This window comes from Phacochoerus africanus, chromosome 5 (assembly GCF_016906955.1).
Source record: "Phacochoerus africanus isolate WHEZ1 chromosome 5, ROS_Pafr_v1, whole genome shotgun sequence".
NCBI classification, from domain to species: Eukaryota; Metazoa; Chordata; class Mammalia; order Artiodactyla; family Suidae; genus Phacochoerus; species Phacochoerus africanus.
This window is the reverse complement of record NC_062548.1, coordinates 90,360,149-90,379,082: the sequence shown is the minus strand read 5'-3', so window position 1 is coordinate 90,379,082 and position 18,934 is coordinate 90,360,149. Positions and strand designations below refer to the sequence as shown.

The 18,934-nt window shown below is 35.7% G+C and overlaps 1 protein-coding gene across 6 annotated transcripts in view; it reads right to left on the bottom strand.

Annotated features, from left to right (window-relative positions):
- CCDC88A (coiled-coil domain containing 88A) overlaps positions 1-18,934 on the bottom strand; it is a 128,186-nt gene that overhangs the window by 2,990 nt on the left and 106,262 nt on the right. The window contains exons 23-31 of one of the 6 annotated variants that reach the window (XM_047782054.1): positions 18,298-18,443; positions 14,180-14,272; positions 13,845-14,059; positions 10,520-10,603; positions 9,314-9,517; positions 8,640-8,711; positions 7,302-7,382; positions 3,841-4,100; positions 3,182-3,644 (exon numbers count right to left, since the gene is read on the bottom strand). In XM_047782054.1, the coding sequence (XP_047638010.1) occupies positions 3,182-3,644; positions 3,841-4,100; positions 7,302-7,382; positions 8,640-8,711; positions 9,314-9,517; positions 10,520-10,603; positions 13,845-14,059; positions 14,180-14,272; positions 18,298-18,443 (1,618 nt within the window). Of the gene's footprint in view, positions 1-2,402; positions 3,645-3,840; positions 4,101-7,301; positions 7,383-8,639; positions 8,712-9,313; positions 9,518-10,519; positions 10,604-13,844; positions 14,060-14,179; positions 14,273-18,297; positions 18,444-18,934 lie in introns of those variants that run through there. The other 5 variants (XM_047782051.1, XM_047782055.1, XM_047782052.1 and 2 more) reach the window with 5 other exon arrangements.

Genomic DNA, 18,934 nt, shown 5'->3' with positions numbered 1-18,934 from the left:
AATCTCACCTACATTTACCATTAAGTTTTATGAAAAAAGGGACATCAAAAAACATTAGAACTGATTGTGAAACAACTGACAACAGAACAGAATGATATGTTCATGTAGAAAATATATTAGGTGGTGCTAAAAATATGAAAATTTTTTATTGTGTTTATTTGATTATCCGTTCTCAAAAAAAAATTTTTTTTTTGTCTTTTTGCCTTTTCTAGGGCCGCTTTCGCAGCAAATGTAGGTTCCCAGGCTAGGGGTCTAATCAGAGCTGTAGTCACTGGCCTATGCCACAGCCACAGCCACAGCAACTCAGGATCCCAGGCTAGGGGTCTAATCGGAGCTACAGCTGCCAGCCTACACCACAGCCACAGCAATGCCAGATCCGAGCTGCGTCTGCGACCTACACCACAGCTCACGGCAATGCCAGATCCTTAACCCACTGAGCAAGGCCAGGGATCAAACCCGCAACCTCATGGTTCCTAGTCGGATTCGTTAACCACTGAGCCACGACAGGAACTCCCTCAAAACATTTTTAATACGAGCTGGCTATGAGAAATGAAGTATGGTCAAAGGTATAAATGGAAGGGACCTAGCCTCTGAAACAATCTTATATAAGTACAAGAAGATGGCTTAATTTACAAAGGATACAAATTTCTTTCTTTTTTTTTGCTTCCACCCATGACATGTGGAAGTTTCCAGGCCAGGGATCAAACCTGCGCCAGAGCAGCAACCCAAGCCACTGCAGTGACAATGCCAGATCCTTAATCTGCTGTGCCATAAGAGAACTCTAGGATACAAATTTCATTAAGCAAAGATTATCTATAAATTCTTTTTTTTTTCTTTTTAGGGCTGCACCTGCGGCATATATGGAAGTTCCCCGGCCAGAATTTGAATCAGAGCTGCAACTGCTGGCCCACTCCACAGCCAAAGCAATGCTGGATCTGTGACCTATGCTGCAGCTTATAGCAATGCCAGATCCCTAACCTACTGAGCTTTAGGCCAGGGATCGAATCTGCATCCTCATGGATACTAGTCGGATTCTTATCATGCTGAGCCACAATGGGAACTCCATACTCTCTTTTATTTGGCTCAATTAATAATAATAATTTAATATAACAACATACATAAAGTTATAACTTTCTTTTGGGTATCTAAGTTTATTATTTTTTTAATTACTCAATGAATTTTATTACATTTATAGTTGTACAACAATAATTTCTTCTCGATGCCAAGTTGTATTACTACCAGTAATATTTAGGATGAATCAAGGTGGTAAAAATATTGCAGAGACAGAGCTAAGACATACTTCTTTAGAACTAAGTGAATCAGGGTTATGGGTTTCTTATGGTTTTTGTTTTGTTTTGTTTTATTCTAGGAGTCAGAGATTCAAGTTTAACTGATTTTGCTTTAAAAGTTCTATGACTTCCACAAGATAATTTTAAAATTTATGAGTCAGAATTGACAAATATTTTCTCTTTTATGACTATTTTTTAGCTAAGAGTTTGCATTTATTTTTAGTTCTAAAGTTTTTTTTCTACTAAAAACATATTCATTTGTTTAAATGGTTACAAATACTAATTTTACATTTTAATTTAGCATAGTGTACTAATTTAAGAAAATTCTGTTTTAGGGACAGACATATATAATTGAGTAATAAATAAATTATAAATTGTAACAATCTTTACCACTTTTTTAACTTGTTAACCTTTCAGACAGAAGTAAAAATGCAAATTTCCAACACACTGAGTATGATGTGCTTTATTTCTCTTTGATTCTATATTATTTTTAAAAAACCTGAAAAAACTACTGTTAACTGATTCCAAGTAAAAAAGTCATCTTGAAGAAAAGATAAGTGTTTCAGCTCTTATATTTATCAGACAAAGAAAGTGAAGAAAAAAAAAATAGAATACAAATGCTCCTAGCCACCATATAAGTCACATTTAAATTTGATGCTTTTTTAAAAGAATTACACTAAATTTATATGTATTAACAAAAGTTTTAAATCTGTAACAATTTTATAAATATGGGCATAGTTAATATTTGCTACATAAAGTGTTGACTTCCTAGCTATTTCTTTGAAAATAAACAGCAGAGAGAGGCATAATTAAGTGGCAAAATAAAATGACATCTTTTAAACATAATTTCCTTACTAATAGTGTACAAGTGCAATATGAACTGCACATTCTAGGAAAAAAAAAGAAAAGACAGAAAGAGAAGGAAGGAGGGAGGGAAAAGGGGAGCAAAAGGGAGGGAGGAAGAAAATGAGCATTCTTTTTTGGAAGCAACAAAATAAATATGACTTGGAGATGACTTATTGGTAATTATAGCATGCAACCATTTTAACATTCTTCTAGGTATCAAAATAACAATCTCTTACTAGGTGACAAGAAATGTGAAAGAGGAGCTTGTATTGTTAAGGTTTTTAAAATCATGCAGAAAATGTACAATGCAGTTAATATTTCATGCAAGCTTTCTTGTGGTTACACAGTCTCATTTATATACATGCCACAATATACATCTGAACACTATGCCACAATTTAAAAATAAAAATATAAATCTAGCCAAATGTTACTTTCCAACAGCAGCTCTTCCAATCAGATTAGAGAAGCATAGGGCATATGAAATGACATCATACACATTTTGTGCAATTTTTATCATACACAACCATACTCATACCAAACAGTTTGATTATCCTCAGAAACCAACAATGCGGTTTCTGTGTCCTTAGGATAGAGACATGCAGGAGTGGTAAGATCACTGCTATCTACAGAAGACTGTGAGTTACTATTACTACAGTTCTGACTATCATAAAACTGCTCATTATTTTTCCATACAGCTTTATCCAAAGAAGCAGAAGCCTGGTCAATTACTCTGGTGACTGATCTGGGAGGCAACCCACTTATGTTACTGACTAATTCTGTATTTAGAGATAAAAATGGCTGAGATGGATAAGCCACAGTAAAGGACTCTAAGCTGTCTTTAGCTGATATTCCAAGTGCATCATTAAACATATTACTAGTGGCAAAAGTTTGGTTTAGAAAATATGACCTTTCTGCTCTTAAGTTTCTGGTCTGGGCATATGGAGACTTGGGCTTGTCTGTACCTAAATCATTTTGTGCTTGAGAACCTACAGGATATGCTGGACCGTGAAGTGTATGAGAGGACCACGGGTATAAATGGTACTCACTAGATGCTGCAGTGATGCTGCTATCAGCAGTAGCTGGTGGTGAATCAACTGACATAGGTAGTCTACTATCTTTTGTCAAAAAATCATGGATGCTTGTCCTTCGAGTAGTTCCTTCGGCAGTAGAGATCACACTGCTTGCACGAGGTAAAGTGGCATAAGGATTACTATCTTTTGATTGTCGTGACAGAGAAGTTTCTTTTACTAACTTTATCTTTCCTTGAGTGCCTAGTGTAGACTTTCCTGAAGAACTAATGAAATAGGTATCTTCAGTCTTTTGAGGACCAGGTCTCACAAACTGTTCAGGCTTAGTTGTCCGTCTGTCATAGAAGTCTCCAGGAGTTTTTCCACTTACTGACCTGGCCAGACCACAGCTAACTGGTTTGTTTTTTCCCAGAAAGTCAGAAGATACAGACAAACTTTTCATTACTTCATCTAAAAGATTCTCTTGACTTGAGGGCTTTATCTATTAAAAAAAAAAATCAGAGCAGATTAGAGAATACAGCCATGCTTTTTTACTTTCCTGATAGAGGAGCCTGTACAATAAAAAACTGCTAATGTCCCTAAACACTCCTTAACTTAAAAAAAGGCTCTAAAGTTCAACCACAGAAATTTAACTTGTAGCGTCCATCTAAATTAGGGTTACCATAGATAAAACTCACCTGTATTGAGGTAAGCTTGTTGCTTTCTTCCAAAAACTGTTGTAGAGTAACAACTTCACTTCCAGGGGAACCAGTTTTGATCTTGCGATGTGCTCGACTCTCTAGTGTTTTGTGCTGGAGCACTGGACTTGATCTGGTTTGTCTTTTCAAGTACTGGATTGGACTGCTACCACTGCTGGACCAGGCTTCATGCTCATGAAGCAGGCTAAATTCTCCACTGCTGTGGCTTTGTGGCCTGCTTTGGATATTAACTGCACCTGCTTTTGGAGTAAATGGTATGTTAAGAGTTCAATAACTGAACTGAGATTAAAACTATGTAAGTACTGACATTTGTTGACTGGATTCTTATGAATAGTCAAACTGACTTTGACAGCTTTCTTTAGACATGCTTAGTAAACCATGTTAATCTTTCATTAGTCTAACAACTGTTCACCAGAGCCTGCTTCAAGGGCAGACTTGCCTTCACTACCATACCCAGAGCCTAACCATACAAAGCAGGCACTCAATTCATCTGATAAGAAAGCGAATGAATGAATAAGTGAATAATACATTTTAAAAAATTCAAGTTCAAATAATTGTAAAAGGCCTCACAATTTAGAACAAAACATGATTACATGAATTTTAAATTATTTGAGAATGTTAAAATCAAAAACTCTCTTGAAATGCTAAAAATTCTTTTTTTAAATTTTTATTTATTTTTTTTAGTGGCTGCACCTTTGGCATATGGAAATTCCTGGGCTAGGGGCTGAATCAGAGCTGCAGCTACGGGCCTATGCCACAGCCACGGCAACATGGGATCTGAGCCGCATCTGTGACCTATAATGTATACTGCAGCAATGGTGGATCCTCAACTCACTGAGAGACGCCAAGGATCTAACCCGCATCCTCACAGACACTATACAGGGTTCTGAACCCACTGAGCCACAAGAGGAACTCCATTAAAAAATTGTAATTTTTGACTTTCTTCTTTTTATTGGCCATACCCATGTATGCAGAACTTCCCAGGCCAGAAGATGGAACCCACACCATAGCAGTGACCCAAGCCACAGCAGTGACAATGCTAGATCCTTAACCAGTAGGCCACCTGGGAACTCCCATTCTCTGATTTTCTATGAGGTCTTTATTCCTTATTTGAAGGCTTCTCTGTTCATCCTAAATGAATATCTGGACTATCTGATTCTTCTTGCTTTCCACTCTTGGCATGGTGTCTATAGAGCCTCAAGATTCAGTTGAGGTTGAACAACTATACAAAATGCAAACTACTAGTTCTGGGAAAAAGCTTCCTAAAGTTTATGCTATTCCTTAAGAATGTTTATTCATTTTGATCAATTGCAAACTGTACGGATACAGCATCAGATAGAAAATGCAACTTTTTACAAGGAGATCCTGCTGAGTAGCATTGAGAGCTATGTCTAGATACTCATATTGCAACAGAACAAAGGGTGGGGGAAAAATGTATACATGTAAGGATAACTTGATCCCCTTGCTATACAGTGGGAAAAAAATAAATTAAAAAAAACAAAAAGAAAAAGAAAAAAGTAAAAAAAGAAAATGCAACTTTCCATGGTTTCCTAATAACAGAGAAGAAAGTGGGTCATGAAAGATTTTGGCTCAAGCTATGTGACATTTTATAGAAAAGAGATTTTCTCAAATTTTCAAATCAGAGAAGACTTCTTCACATTTTCAGACTATATTTTTTAACAGAATACAAGAACATGATTTTATATATTTTTTTTAGTGCTGCACCTGCAGCATAGAGAAGTTCCCAGGCTGGGGGTCGAATTGGAGCTACAGCTGCTGGCCTACACCACAACCACAGCAACATGGGATTTAAGCCACATCTGCCACCTCATGGCAATGCTGGATCCTTAACCCACTGAGTGGGGCCAGGGATTGAACCTGCATCCTCATGGATGCTAGTCAGATTCGTTTCTACTGTGCCACAAAGGGAACCCCAAGAACATAACTATAAAGACAAAAAATAATCCTTCCTTGAAATCGGATTTTCCTGTTCACTGCAACAGAGTATTAATAAAATAAAATTACAACTGAAATAAAATGTTATAAATACGAAAAAGCAATAGGACAAATGCACTCATTATAATTTAAAAATTCTGGACTGTAGAGAAAAACCACTTTAACAAACTTTTTTTTTTTTGGTCTTTTTGCTATTTCTTGGGCCACTCCTGCGGCATATGGAGGTTCCCAGGCTAGGGATCCAATCGGAGCTGTAGCCACTAGCCTACACCAGAGCCACAGCAACGCGGGATCCAAGCCAAGTCTGCAACCTACACCACAGCTCACGGCAACGCCGGATCGTTAACCCACTGAGCAAGGGCAGGGACCGAACCCGCAACCTCATGGTTCCTAGTTGCATTCGTTAACCACTGCGCCATGATGGGAACTCCTTAACAAACTTTTTAAATCTATTAAATAATTCCTGAGTAGGAAGTTAACCACTGCGCCATGATGGGAACTCCTTAACAAACTTTTTAAATCTATTAAATAATTCCTGAGTAGGAAGTATACCTTTAAAGAAAAAGGTATTAATTAGGCAATGCTTCCAGACATTTACATAAAAACTTCACCTTGGAGGCAAAAAATACCTTGAATTTTTTTTTTTTTTTTTGGCTGTGCTCTTGCATGGGATCAAACTTGTGCCACAGCAACGACCTGAGCCATAGCAGAGACAACACTGGATCATTAATCTGCTGAGCCACTAGGGAATTTCAAACCAATTTTTTTTTTTTGTCTTTTCAGGGCTGCACCTGTGTCATAAGGTGGTTCCCAAGCTAGGGGTCAAATCGGAGCTGTAGCCTCTGGCCTATGCCACAGCAACCCCAGATCTGCGCTGCACCTACACCACTGCTCGCGGCGACAACGGATCCTTAACCCAGTGAGCAAGGCCAGGAATCAAACCTATGTCCTTAGGGATACTAGTCAGACTCGTTTTCCACTGAGCCATGACAGGGAAATCCCAAACTAATTCTTTATATGAGCTAAAATGCATCTACCTGGCTCTTGCTACACTTACAGGCCCACAATTTTTTTCACATATTAAAAAATACAATTCCCCTTATTTTACATATAAATTAAGCTAAAACACTTTCTGTGAGTTCAGTGTATAGATATCAGTGAGAAAATAAGGACAACCATTTTCATGACAAAGACAAAATGTAAGTAAAATAAAGTCTTACAGATACCTTTTGAAATAGAAAGGTTACAATAAAAAGATTTTATCTGTGAAGATGAAAAATGGAAACCAAAATAACTGCTCCTGTTTTTACATTTGTACACATTGAAATACATTTGTATTACAATGTGAAAGTATAAAATATTCCAAGGAACTATGTTCCAAACATAGATGATTTGGATTTCATACTTTACCCCAGAAACTTCATCAATCTCCCGCTTTAAGATCTGGATATGGATGGAGCATATTAAATTTACCTACAGCATACCTTTGACTTCATGGAGTGAAGCATTATTATTGCTATTGCTAGTGGATGTTCTGCCACTATCAAGGCTGGCTGGTCTCGAAGCTAAATGAAAAAATCAGGAGACAGTGACAAAACTTACAGCTGAAGACAGTGAACTTTACATTCTGATCACAGAATGCTTTGAGGAAGCAATCATGCACACGTTCACAGGCTGAGCATGCCCACACAGAGTGGGATCTTAGAGTTAAGAGGGAAAAGGCATTTCCAGATAGTTTAAACCTTTGAGAAAAGGATACTTCTGAGACAATAGTTGAGATTCAAAGAAAGGAAGATAAAGTGCATAACTAGATATGGAAATGGATTTCTAGATGGATATCATGACTATGTTAGTTGAGCGAAATGACATGCCAAAAAACAAAACAAAACAAAACAAAAGGCTAGTGATTAGGTCACTTACAACAGATCAGACAAGGAACCCTGCACATTACAGAGATGCCAGGAATAGGAGGAATATGAGCATCTGCAAAATTAATGTCCTGTATTCCTATCTGTATAAGGGAAACAACTGCACAGTTAACACGGCCCTATTCTACTTCTTAAAGTCCTGCTTACATACGTAATTCCTTTAACATGTTATCCATTTTTTGTAAATAATTTAGTTTGATGAGATATGATTTTCCAGATAGAAAGTAAAAAATCTGAAATGCTCAACAATGCAGGAAATGTGGTTTCTTCAGTTTATCCTTTACCAAAGGAAGTATTTTTTGAACCAATGGTAAGAAGCATCTCTTGTAACTTTATTTTTTTAAATTTTTTTGTCTTTTTGCCTTTTCTAGGGCTGCTCCCTCGGCATATGGAGGTTCCCAGGCTAGGGGCCTAATGGGAGCTATAGCCACCAGCCTATGCCACAACCATAGCAACGAGGGATCCGAGCAGCCTCTGCAACCTACACTACAGCTCACAGCAACGCCGGATCCTTAACCCACTGAGCGAGGCCAGGGATCGAACCCGCAACCTCATGGTTCCTAGTTGGATTTGTTAACCACTGAGCTATGACGAGAACTCCTCTCTCGTAACTTTAACATTATGCCAAAATGGCAACAAAATTACCTTTAAGCATTGTGCAGGTATACTTTATAAATGACCTTGACTAAAACAGAGACTATTTTAGATGAAGCAATAACCTTGAAAAAAGCAAAAGAGAGTATTAGGTTTAAAGAAATGGCAGAGGTAGCTATGAGATGTAGGTTAGAGAAAACATGCTTGTTGGCAATGCCACATTCACCAGGTCAATGCAAGAGTCTTAGAATTCTCATTCTGTATGTAAAATGTACTCTCTAAATAAAGTTCATATCTTACCATGAACTCTTGATCCCGTACTAGAATCATCACTAATACCTTGTGGACTTACGTCTTCAAAGGATGTAGTATCTACATAAAATAGCAAAATGGATATAAAAATATTTTTAACAAAAACTATAATATTTTATCTATGCAGAATATGGAAATTCTTTTTCATTCACATATAATATATATCTTGATTTAACATATTTCATAGCCTAAACCAGAAACTGGAACTAGGAGTAAGAAAAAGAAGAGCTCTGATGTGAGAGTTAATTTGTTTAGGGATAACACCAGAAGCACTGAAACAATGTCTCTGTGACCCTGCAAAGCAAAGCAAGAGCCTCGGTTGTTCTATGTGGTCCTCTCTGATGTCATAATGGTTTTAGGTTTTTTGTGGTTGTTTTCAAAGCTATCATTCTCTCCTTTTCTCATTTTTACTTGATTTGCTTTTCCATTTCTTGTTGGTTCATTAGCTGTTTCTTATGAAAGGCCTAGGAAAGATTTTTTTTTTAATTATTTGTATGATGTTTAAATTTTTGAAATGATTTGAAAATTCCCTTAGCTCAAACCTAGATTGTTTCGATAATTTTTTCAGGTTGCTGCTGTTAAAAAAGTGTACATATGAAAGTCAAATTAAATTTCCTGTTGCCAACAGTTACAGCACAGTGCAAATAGCAGACGGCCTATACCTTTATTATTAACCAACTGCTTGGATCTGAAGCCTGTAGAAGAGTTGACAGCTGAAAAGTTGATGGCTGTAGTAGAGAAGGCCATAGCTCCCAATTCTTTTCTCCTTTTACCCGTTGAAATATCATCAGGAACCTCCAAATTCTCAGTACTACCTGTCCACTGTCCTCCTGCTAGGACCATGGACTGCACCAGGTCATTCATGGCTGGGATGCAAATGAAAGCAAATGAATCAGCATGGTTAATGTATCTGTTCTTATTTCTATTTTATATTATAAATGATTTGATTATTTTCTATGGATTAATGCAAGTGAACATGAAAAACTAACAAAGGTCATTTGAATTATGACATGCATTCAGCTGAATGAAATGAGTAGGCCAAAGGCTGATCAACTTCAGCAAATATTTTTACCTCCCTCCACCCCCTTTAAAAATAGGGAAAGGAATTTTACTCTGTACAACTGCCATGCTTTTGAGCAGTGATGTGCAATATAATTTGAAGCCTTCATAATGTGGTTTTGTGGTGACAAAAATGGAATGAATAAAGGTAAGATGGAGAGCAGTTCTTTACAGCATCACTACTGAAAATGATAAAGAGTCCTTGGTCAGAGCAGGTTACTGAAGAAATTATTCATTTTATGAATCAATTAAGTATACCATTCAATAAAAACCTGAAAGAGAGGATATCCAAAGTAACAGACATTTAATGTGATTATAATTACCCATTCCACTTAAAAAAAAGAGAAACTAGAGTATTATTATATTATATAAAGAATGACAAACATTTTCAAGGGTTACAGGCCATTTTATTTATTTATTTATTTAATCCTAGTTCATTAAGGAAATAAATCCCTAATGCTAAAGGTTTTGTTATATTTTCTTTAAGTAAATTTCTTTGGGAAAAAAATCTCTATGGCATATAAAATTAAAGGTTTTTTTTTCTGCCAACTTTTAGAAAGCACTAGAAATTTACAAGTATATTATACATATGACTAAACATATGCATGTATATGTATAAGTGAACATACATATAATGCAAATTCAGTGCCAGTTTTGAAAAAAAATATTCTTCCAGCTCCTTCTATTAGAGGAAGACTGCACTTTGCAAAGTAAGAAAATTGGCACAGTCCAGAGAATGGTTAGTGAAAAATTAGTAATGGAAGTCAGTGTAGTCATTTGAAAGAAGCTGAACTGTCATAAAGTCTTACACATGGAACGACGGTAGCAGGCCTTCATTTTGTCTTTATCCTTCGGTCTGTTCCTCAAAAAGGGCAGTCTTTTCAGTGCAACCACTTTAATGTCAGAGCATGAGGAAAAACAGAAACAGAAAAATGAAAGAAAAAAGGGAGAAGAACAGATGGGAGTTAAATGTTGAAATTAAGGACAGAAATGAATGTCTGAGTTTCAGCTATGTAAGCTATACTAAAGCTATTATTCTCATGCTGCTGAGTGATAATGAAATATGAAATATGTACTTTGATAATTTAAAATACTTGGAAAGGCAGTGAAGACAATGATGAGGAACATATACTTTGAAAGCTTGCATAAAGCCCTACAATTATAGAAACTGATTAGAATTACTTACTGAAAAAACAATTTTCCTAATTAATTTGTAAAGATGAACCTTTACTATTAAGTTGGTGGGCTACACAGTATGCATGTTAAAAATGTAGAAGACTTTTTAATCCTCTATTTTTTCTAACTTTTTAAGTTACAAGGTTTTATTTTAGAAAAAAATAATTTAGAAAATGTACATCCTGTGAAAGTATTTCACTAAAATACCTCCACAAAAACTAAGATGTCCAGGGAATGTTTAAAACAATCAAAAGAAACTTTAAAAAAAATTTCATTAAAAACTTTCATTATTTTCTTAAACCTTAATAAAGAAAATAGGCAGTTAATTCTTTGTTTAAACTGAATTCTACTGCATCATTTAGCAGCACCACTTTATTATTCTTTTGAGAGAAGTCTTTCAAAAAAATGACATGAGCAATTAAACTAATTTCATTTTGCAAAATGTTTGCAGGGAGAAACAGAAAAAAGAGTATTTTGATAGTAGTAATAAGCTTCAATAAGCCTAAAAGATAAAGAGGTAGCCTAAAGCAAGCAAAAACAACAGAGAAATATGTATTTATAACATTTTTAGATATTTTGAAGGGCTTTGGGGATCTGTTTATTTTAAAAAATCAAAGGCAATATACTATGCAGGAAAACTATATAAAGTGAAAATTAGGATTATAACTATTGTAGGAGTTATTAATAAAAATTAAAATGTTCACTGAAGTCACTAACATTCTTAAGCTACATTTTAATAAGACTTTAATACAAAAAACTGTTACACCTTTTTGGAACTGCAATTTAGGAGCTAGAGAAAAACTTGCATCAAGACTTAAAAGCATATTGGACACATCCGATATGCTTTTTCTCAGGGTTTGCTGTCATTGGTAAATAATAAAAAGCTCTTTGACAAACTGACAAGTATCATTCATTAAGGAGAATGCAATGGATGTACAGCCTTTTAACTTATTTATTTGACTGATATTAAGAATAGTCATGATTCATTTAAGCTTTTCTTTTTCTAGGTTGGTAAACACAGCTGTTTTCAATGATTAAAAAGAAATGAACTGAAAGCAATGTAAAAATGGACACTTAGCTAAAACAAAGCTGAGTGGTTGCAGCATGCACATGTTGCCTTATTTAGATAATTTTTCTGTTTTCAACTCTTTTCCACAGACTGCTTTACTGACAGACACACATTCTTCCAAAATGAACAGGATAAAAGAATTAAAACTTCTTTGCCAGTGGTGGAATGTAATCCTTATGGCAATTAGCTTATAGATATACAACGTTCTCTTCCCAAACATATTAAAATTAAGGGAACATGAGAATTGTTGGATTTTGTATTTATTTTTAAAATTCTAAAAATGAACAACTGCTAGAAAGGAGAATATCACCTCCTTCTGATTCTTACTCTGGATGTTTCAGCAGAAAATATGAAGGAATGACAGATTTATATTTAAAACAAAATGACATCAAAAAAGGCTGTTGTGCCTTGTGTATGTTCTCATAGTAAACTGAAATACTTTCCTTTAATTAAAAAATTAAGTATACCCATTAACATTTCTCATTAAATAAGATGTCAGATATTATATATCTAAAGGTAGCAGACAAAAATTGAATCATCTGGCAACTTCTTAAGGAATACTTGATGATTGCTCTACAAGAAGTTTAATGTAGATATGGCTGACATAATTAATATTAGGTGGATATATGGAATTAAACCACTTTCTTGAGACTAATACACACACAAACACACTTGGATGTATATATGCATGGATATGTACTCATGTATGAGCATGATGTTTTTTTTTGCTTACTTTTGGATTCCAGTTTTTAGCATGCTGTTGCTGCATTCTGAAATACAGCCTATAATGAATGCCTAATCTCCTATACTATAAAATACTGTCTTTCCAGAGATAACTCACCTGAGGGCAAAACAATGTCTATATAGTTTTTTGAAAGTGTTTTGAGAGCTGCCCACATGGAGAGTCTATCCCTGGGGGAAGTAGTAGTTATTTTTCCCTATGTACTTTAAAAGAATAGTGGCGGGGGTGGGGAGGAGATACATATATATATACAGTGTTTATATGGTGACTCTGGAGATAGTGTGAGTGGATTCAAAATATCCTGTTTACATATTTCAAAAGAACATTATTATTAGTCAACTTCTTAGATATCTTCAAAGGGTCTCCCCACTAGACTCTTTTCTTTCTCTTAAAATACACTTCTTCAGGCTTTCACTTTGCTCTTGCTGTTTAGCTAAGCACACCAGCAATGAAATCAAAAGATTATGAATTGTATAGTACATGTTAGAATGTGATACTTATACATTTGTAATTAAAAAACATAAATCACAATACACAAATTTCTATCTCCGTATCTATTTTAATCCAGCCTTTACCAAGCAATCCCTCAATACCTTTTATAACCTTCAAATATTTCTAAATCATTGAATAACATTCTCTTCAAATTCATTCCTATTTTTCTTTGCTTCCTCACAATGTAACTTTGCTCCAATTTGACATCATTCGAGTAAAACCTCATTAGAAAAAGCCTTATTATTCTATTTAGGTATAAACAATTATAAAAATGACCTCTCATAAATAGTTCTCAATTGCTCCCCATAATCACCCTGTAATGTATGATGCTAAGGTAAAAGGCTTGCCCATGTTAACAGAACTAGCAAGTGGCAGAGGTATTCTGGCTCTCATTTCACTGTTCCTTCTATATCAACTCCCTGGCCAGACAATGGTATGTACCTCTGAGCATGGAATTTCTCTACATAATAGAGAAAATCGTGTGGTTATGCAATACTGCAGTATGCAATGACTTTTAAAACATACAGAGTTGAAAAGAAATGCATTCATCAGACTGTTACCCAAAGGACTGTTGAAGTTATTTGAAAGAAATATTTACAAATAATTCTAAAACAATACTAGAGATCACAAATATGTAAAGAGTTTAAGCACTCACTGCTGCTTTTCTTGGTCCCCAAAGTTTGGCCATCTTCTAAAGAATTTGAACCTACTGAAGAACTATCTTGACTGTCTTGATGGGGGAGTTGAAGAAATCCTTCACTGGAATCTGAGCGGGTTGGTGTTAATGTCAGTGATTTCTGTCGTTCTCGATTAACATCTTTCTTAGACTTTATCAATTTTCTCATTTTTAGAGTAATCCAGTTGCCTCTCCTAATAAAATAATGAAAAAATTCTTATCAGTCTAAAATGCACCATATAAGTCTTTTTCAAAATCAGAAGTTTTTCTTTCTCTTTTCAAAATGAAAATGAAAAAAATTTGGTTAACAGTACCTTCTCGGAGGAGATGGGTCATAAAATTTGTATTGATCCATAATTTTCTCTTCTAATTTCTCCTTTTGTCGTCTTAATTCATTTAACTTATCACTGTAAAAATAAAAATTATATTTAATACATGCATCATATTTTGTAGTTATGAATGATATTAAATTATGTGGGGGACTATGATCTAATTTCTCCCCGAAATACAAAGAAACACAGACACCACAGTTGACAATTAAGAGTTTAACAGGTAGTAACAATGAAATTTTTGCAAGTTTCTCCTTTTTTTTAAAATTTACAACTTATCCTTCCATAGGATTTATTTGTTTCAAGAAAATTTTGCATATTACAATCTCACCATGATAGGAGAAAATTTCTTAACATCTTTTTATAGCTATTAAAACAATATACCAACATTGACCATTCCCCTATTCTTGGACCTTTAGTATCTCATATCATTTTTGTTTTTTTGGTTTTTGTTTGTTTGTTTTTTGTCTTTTTAGGCCTGCACCCACGGCATCTGGAAGTTCCCAGGCTAGGGGTTCAATCAGCTGAAGCCGCTGGCCTACACCACAGCCACAGCAACACCAGATCTGAGCCGCATCTGCGACGTACACAGCACCACTGTATCCTTAACCCTCTGAGTGAGGCCAGGGATTGAACCTACAACCTCATGGTTCCTAGTCGGATTCGTTTCTGCTGCACCATGACGGGAACTCCTCAAGTCATTTTTGGAATGAAAAGTGATTCATTACAATACATACAGGCAAAAAATTAAAATATTAAATAGTTTGCTTATAATTATATACACAGTAAACAATCTTGCAACCACATCTTCATGTAGATTTTTTTCCTTTATGGAAAATTATTTAGGCTTAATTTACTTATAGAGAATTATTTCCTGCCTCCAGCAATGCATGCATACACTATCTTCATCACATCCTAGTTTCATTTTTAAGTTCTTCACAGTACATATTACACAGCGAAACATCAAAGATCACTGACCAAAGTAAAATGACCTCTCTAAAAAAATGCTAAAGAATACTATTTATTAAACAAACATTTACTGATCATTTACAATGAGGAAGATGTGAAGTGTATATAAAGATGAATAATAAGTAGCTCAGCTCTACTTACAATACAGTAGGAGAGAGAAGACATATACAAGTGACTATTATGATGCAAGGTTGTAGAAATGCCCAAATAAATGATATTGTGGAAGTACCACAGGAACTCATAAAAGGGAAAATATTCCTATCTTGGATGACCAAAGAAAGCCTCATGAAGAAAAATGCCATATTAAGGTAGACTGAAATAAAAAATAAGAATGCTAAATTAAATAGTTTAACTGAGAGGAAGGAGTATGAGGGAGTTTCAGGTTTAGATATTGCTCGAAGAAAATCAGAAGTATTGAAAGTTTCACTAAAAACTGACATTATAAAATCTATGCTTTAAATACTTAACTCAATGATGGAATAGGATACATCAGAAAGGATGGAGATAAAGAAAGCATTCAGGATGCTAATGGGGTAGTCTATTGGGTGAAAGGGAAGAATTAGGGTAGTATGAAATAGAAGAAAATGATGTGAGAGTTTCTGTGGAAGAAGATGCTTTGTAAACAGATGCTGCCATGGGTTATGGCACAGCTCAAATAGCACATGGCCTAAATCTCCCAGTTCTTTTCTTCTTTTACCTGCTGAAATACCATAGGAACCTCCAAATTCTCAGTACTACCTATTCACTGTCATTCCTGCTAGGACCATGTGACAGGTGCATTCAGCTATGTAATATGTAAGAATTTAAATTTAAAAAGTCAGAATATGGAGTTCCCATCGTGGCGCAGTGGTTAACGAATCCAACTAGGAACCATGAGGTTGCGGGTTCGGTCCCTGCCCTTGCTCAGTGGGTTAACGATCTGGCGTTGCCGTGAGCTGTGGTGTAGGTTGCAGACGCGGCTCGGATCCCGCGTTGCTGTGGCTCTGGCGTAGGCTGCTGGCTACGCCTCTGATTAGACCCTTAGCCTGGGAACCTCCATATGCCACAGGAGCAGCCCAAGAAATGCCAAAAGACAATAAATAAATAAATAAATAATAAAATAAAAAAGTAATAAAAAGTCAGAATAGATACTAATATTTATACAGCAGTGGTATAGATACAATCACTGAAAGTTTGGAAATGGATTATTCACCGAGGGTCAGAATAAGGTAAAGTGTTGGATAATGACTCTGCTTAAGGGACAGGAAATCGAAAAGCTAAGAGCTTTACATATACTACTGCTGCTTTTTTGCTTTTTAGGGCCGCACTCCAGGCATATGGAGGTTCCCAGGCTAGGGGTCGAAATGGAGCTACAAGCTGCCGGCCTACGCCACAGCCGCAGCATTGCAGGGTCCGATCAGTGTTTTCGACCTACATCACGGCTCATGGCAATGCCGGATCCTTAATCCACTGAGCAAGGCCAGGGATCAAACCCGCATCCTCATGGATCCTACTTGGGTTCGTTAACCACTGAGCCACGAGAAGGACTCCTATGCTACTGCTTCCTAAGCTGAAATACCTCTTACAGCAGAGAGTAAAGGCATACGTGCCACTGAAAGGACTAAAGATACAAACAGGCCAGCCACAAATGTGAAATTTCTTTGAAGTCTTAATATTTGCCTAAATGTTCATGCAAACTCTATCTTTTGCTCTTTGATATTCCTGTGTATTAATATAAAAATAATGCTCCCTAGACCCAACTTTATAATAAAATTGATGCTTCAAAAAATGTATGATGTATCCTGGTTTCATATATGCCCTGGGCTATACATCAAATCTGAAAGTTATATTTCATTTACTCCTTAGGTAATCCTTGAAGTATATGTTTCATCAAAGAAATGAAGTAACTCATCTATAGTTGTATAACTAGTGACTGGAAGAATTGGGATTTAAATTAGGAGCTGTCTGATTGCAATGTCTGTGCTATTTCTATTATACTATGGTGCTTCTCATATAGGGAACAAGGAGAAGAGAAGCATTTAGTAAAGGTAAATCATGGTATACTACAAAGACTACCCACTGAGTCGCCCAGGCCAAAATCTCTGACTTTACCAGATTCCTCCACTCTCAACGGAGCTAAAATGCATCAATAATTCAGCCCTGTCAATATTATCTCTCACAGCTCTCTTGTATTTGATCTCAACTACCACTGCTTGTGAACTATTTTTCACTAGATTATTGCAAACGTGTTTTTTTGTTTGTTTGTTTGTTTTTTCTTCCTTTTTTTGGCCTCCCAGCAGCAGAAGGAAGTTCCTGGGCCAGGGATCAGATCCAAGCCTCAGCTGTGACCCTCGGCAACAGTGGATCCTTAACCCACTGTGCTGAGCCAGAGATGGAACCCGTGCCTCAGTACTCCAGAGATGCCTGCCAATCCCACTGCACCACAGAGGGACCTCCTGCAAGAGCCTTCTTAGAATTTATTCCTTGTCTCTATTCTCAGAACTTCTGATCTACACTCTTATGTCATTAGTTATTCAAACAAATGAAAAACACAAATCTGACTACATTACTACTCTGCACCAAGTTTTTCAGCAAGTTCTTCATATAGAAAAGAAAAACCTTTGTAAAGTGGCTCCTGAGTATTACAGTCATTTCTCTGCTACTCCTCCTTATTCATTTTTGCATTAGCAAGAACAATTAATTTTTAGATTCTATGCTATTATCACAAAGCACTTTATCACATACCAAGTTTTTGTGCTTGCTGCTCTCTTGGCTGATATGCCTGGTAAACTCCTACTGAACTTAAGTCTCAGCTCAAGTGACCATCTTTAGAAAGTCTACCTTCTCTCACAGACTAAGATACCTCTTGCCCTTTATTTGCTAGGTTTATATAGCTTCCTATAATACCCTCATAATAGCAATTATTTTTATTTGTTGCTTTATATTAATAGTTCATTAAGAGCAAGTCTTGTGTTTTCATGTTAGTATTTCTGGTTATTAGCATAGTGCCCAGAACATAAGCATTCAAAAAGTGTACATTGGAGTAATAATGTTGAAAATTAAGAAAAATTAGCATTACATTTTCTCTGCCACCAGCTAAGATGATGATAAAATCATGAGTAGTATTTCAGAGTGAAAAATTATTTGGTACCTACATGTACTGTCTTTGTTCAACATGAAAGAGATCCTTGCTTTCCATATTCTGCTCCAATAGTGTTCTGTTCTGTAGCATTAATGTCTGAATTTGATCTAGTAGATGTCGATTTTCTTCTTCTAAATTTCCTTTAAGTTGGCTTAGTAACTGTTTAAACACAAATGTTTACTTTTTAAAATGTCAACATTTACATTTAACATAAATCAAAACATCCAAAAAATATAAAGTACTTCACAAAGACATAAATCTGCTATTTGAACAATCAGGTGGCATATTTTGATTAGAACTTGAATGATTATTTTAGTAATAATGACAGCTAAAGGACTAGGTTACATGCTGGACACATATATTTTCTTTATGTTCACAAACACTGGGTTTATAAATTATCTGGTTTCAAAAACACTGCTTTCTTTACAACTTTTGACTTAGATTACAAAGCTAGATTCACATATCTGGTCTTCTATTTAAGTAGCTATACAATGCTGAACAAGTTAGTAATTCTCTGAGCCTCAAGGATCTCACCTATAAATTGAGAGTAACAACTCCCACCCCTCCCAAGAGTAATGAAAGGATTAAAAATACATGTAAAATACCTGGGTGTCTTGCCAATGGCACACAGTAGGTACTTAATATACCTC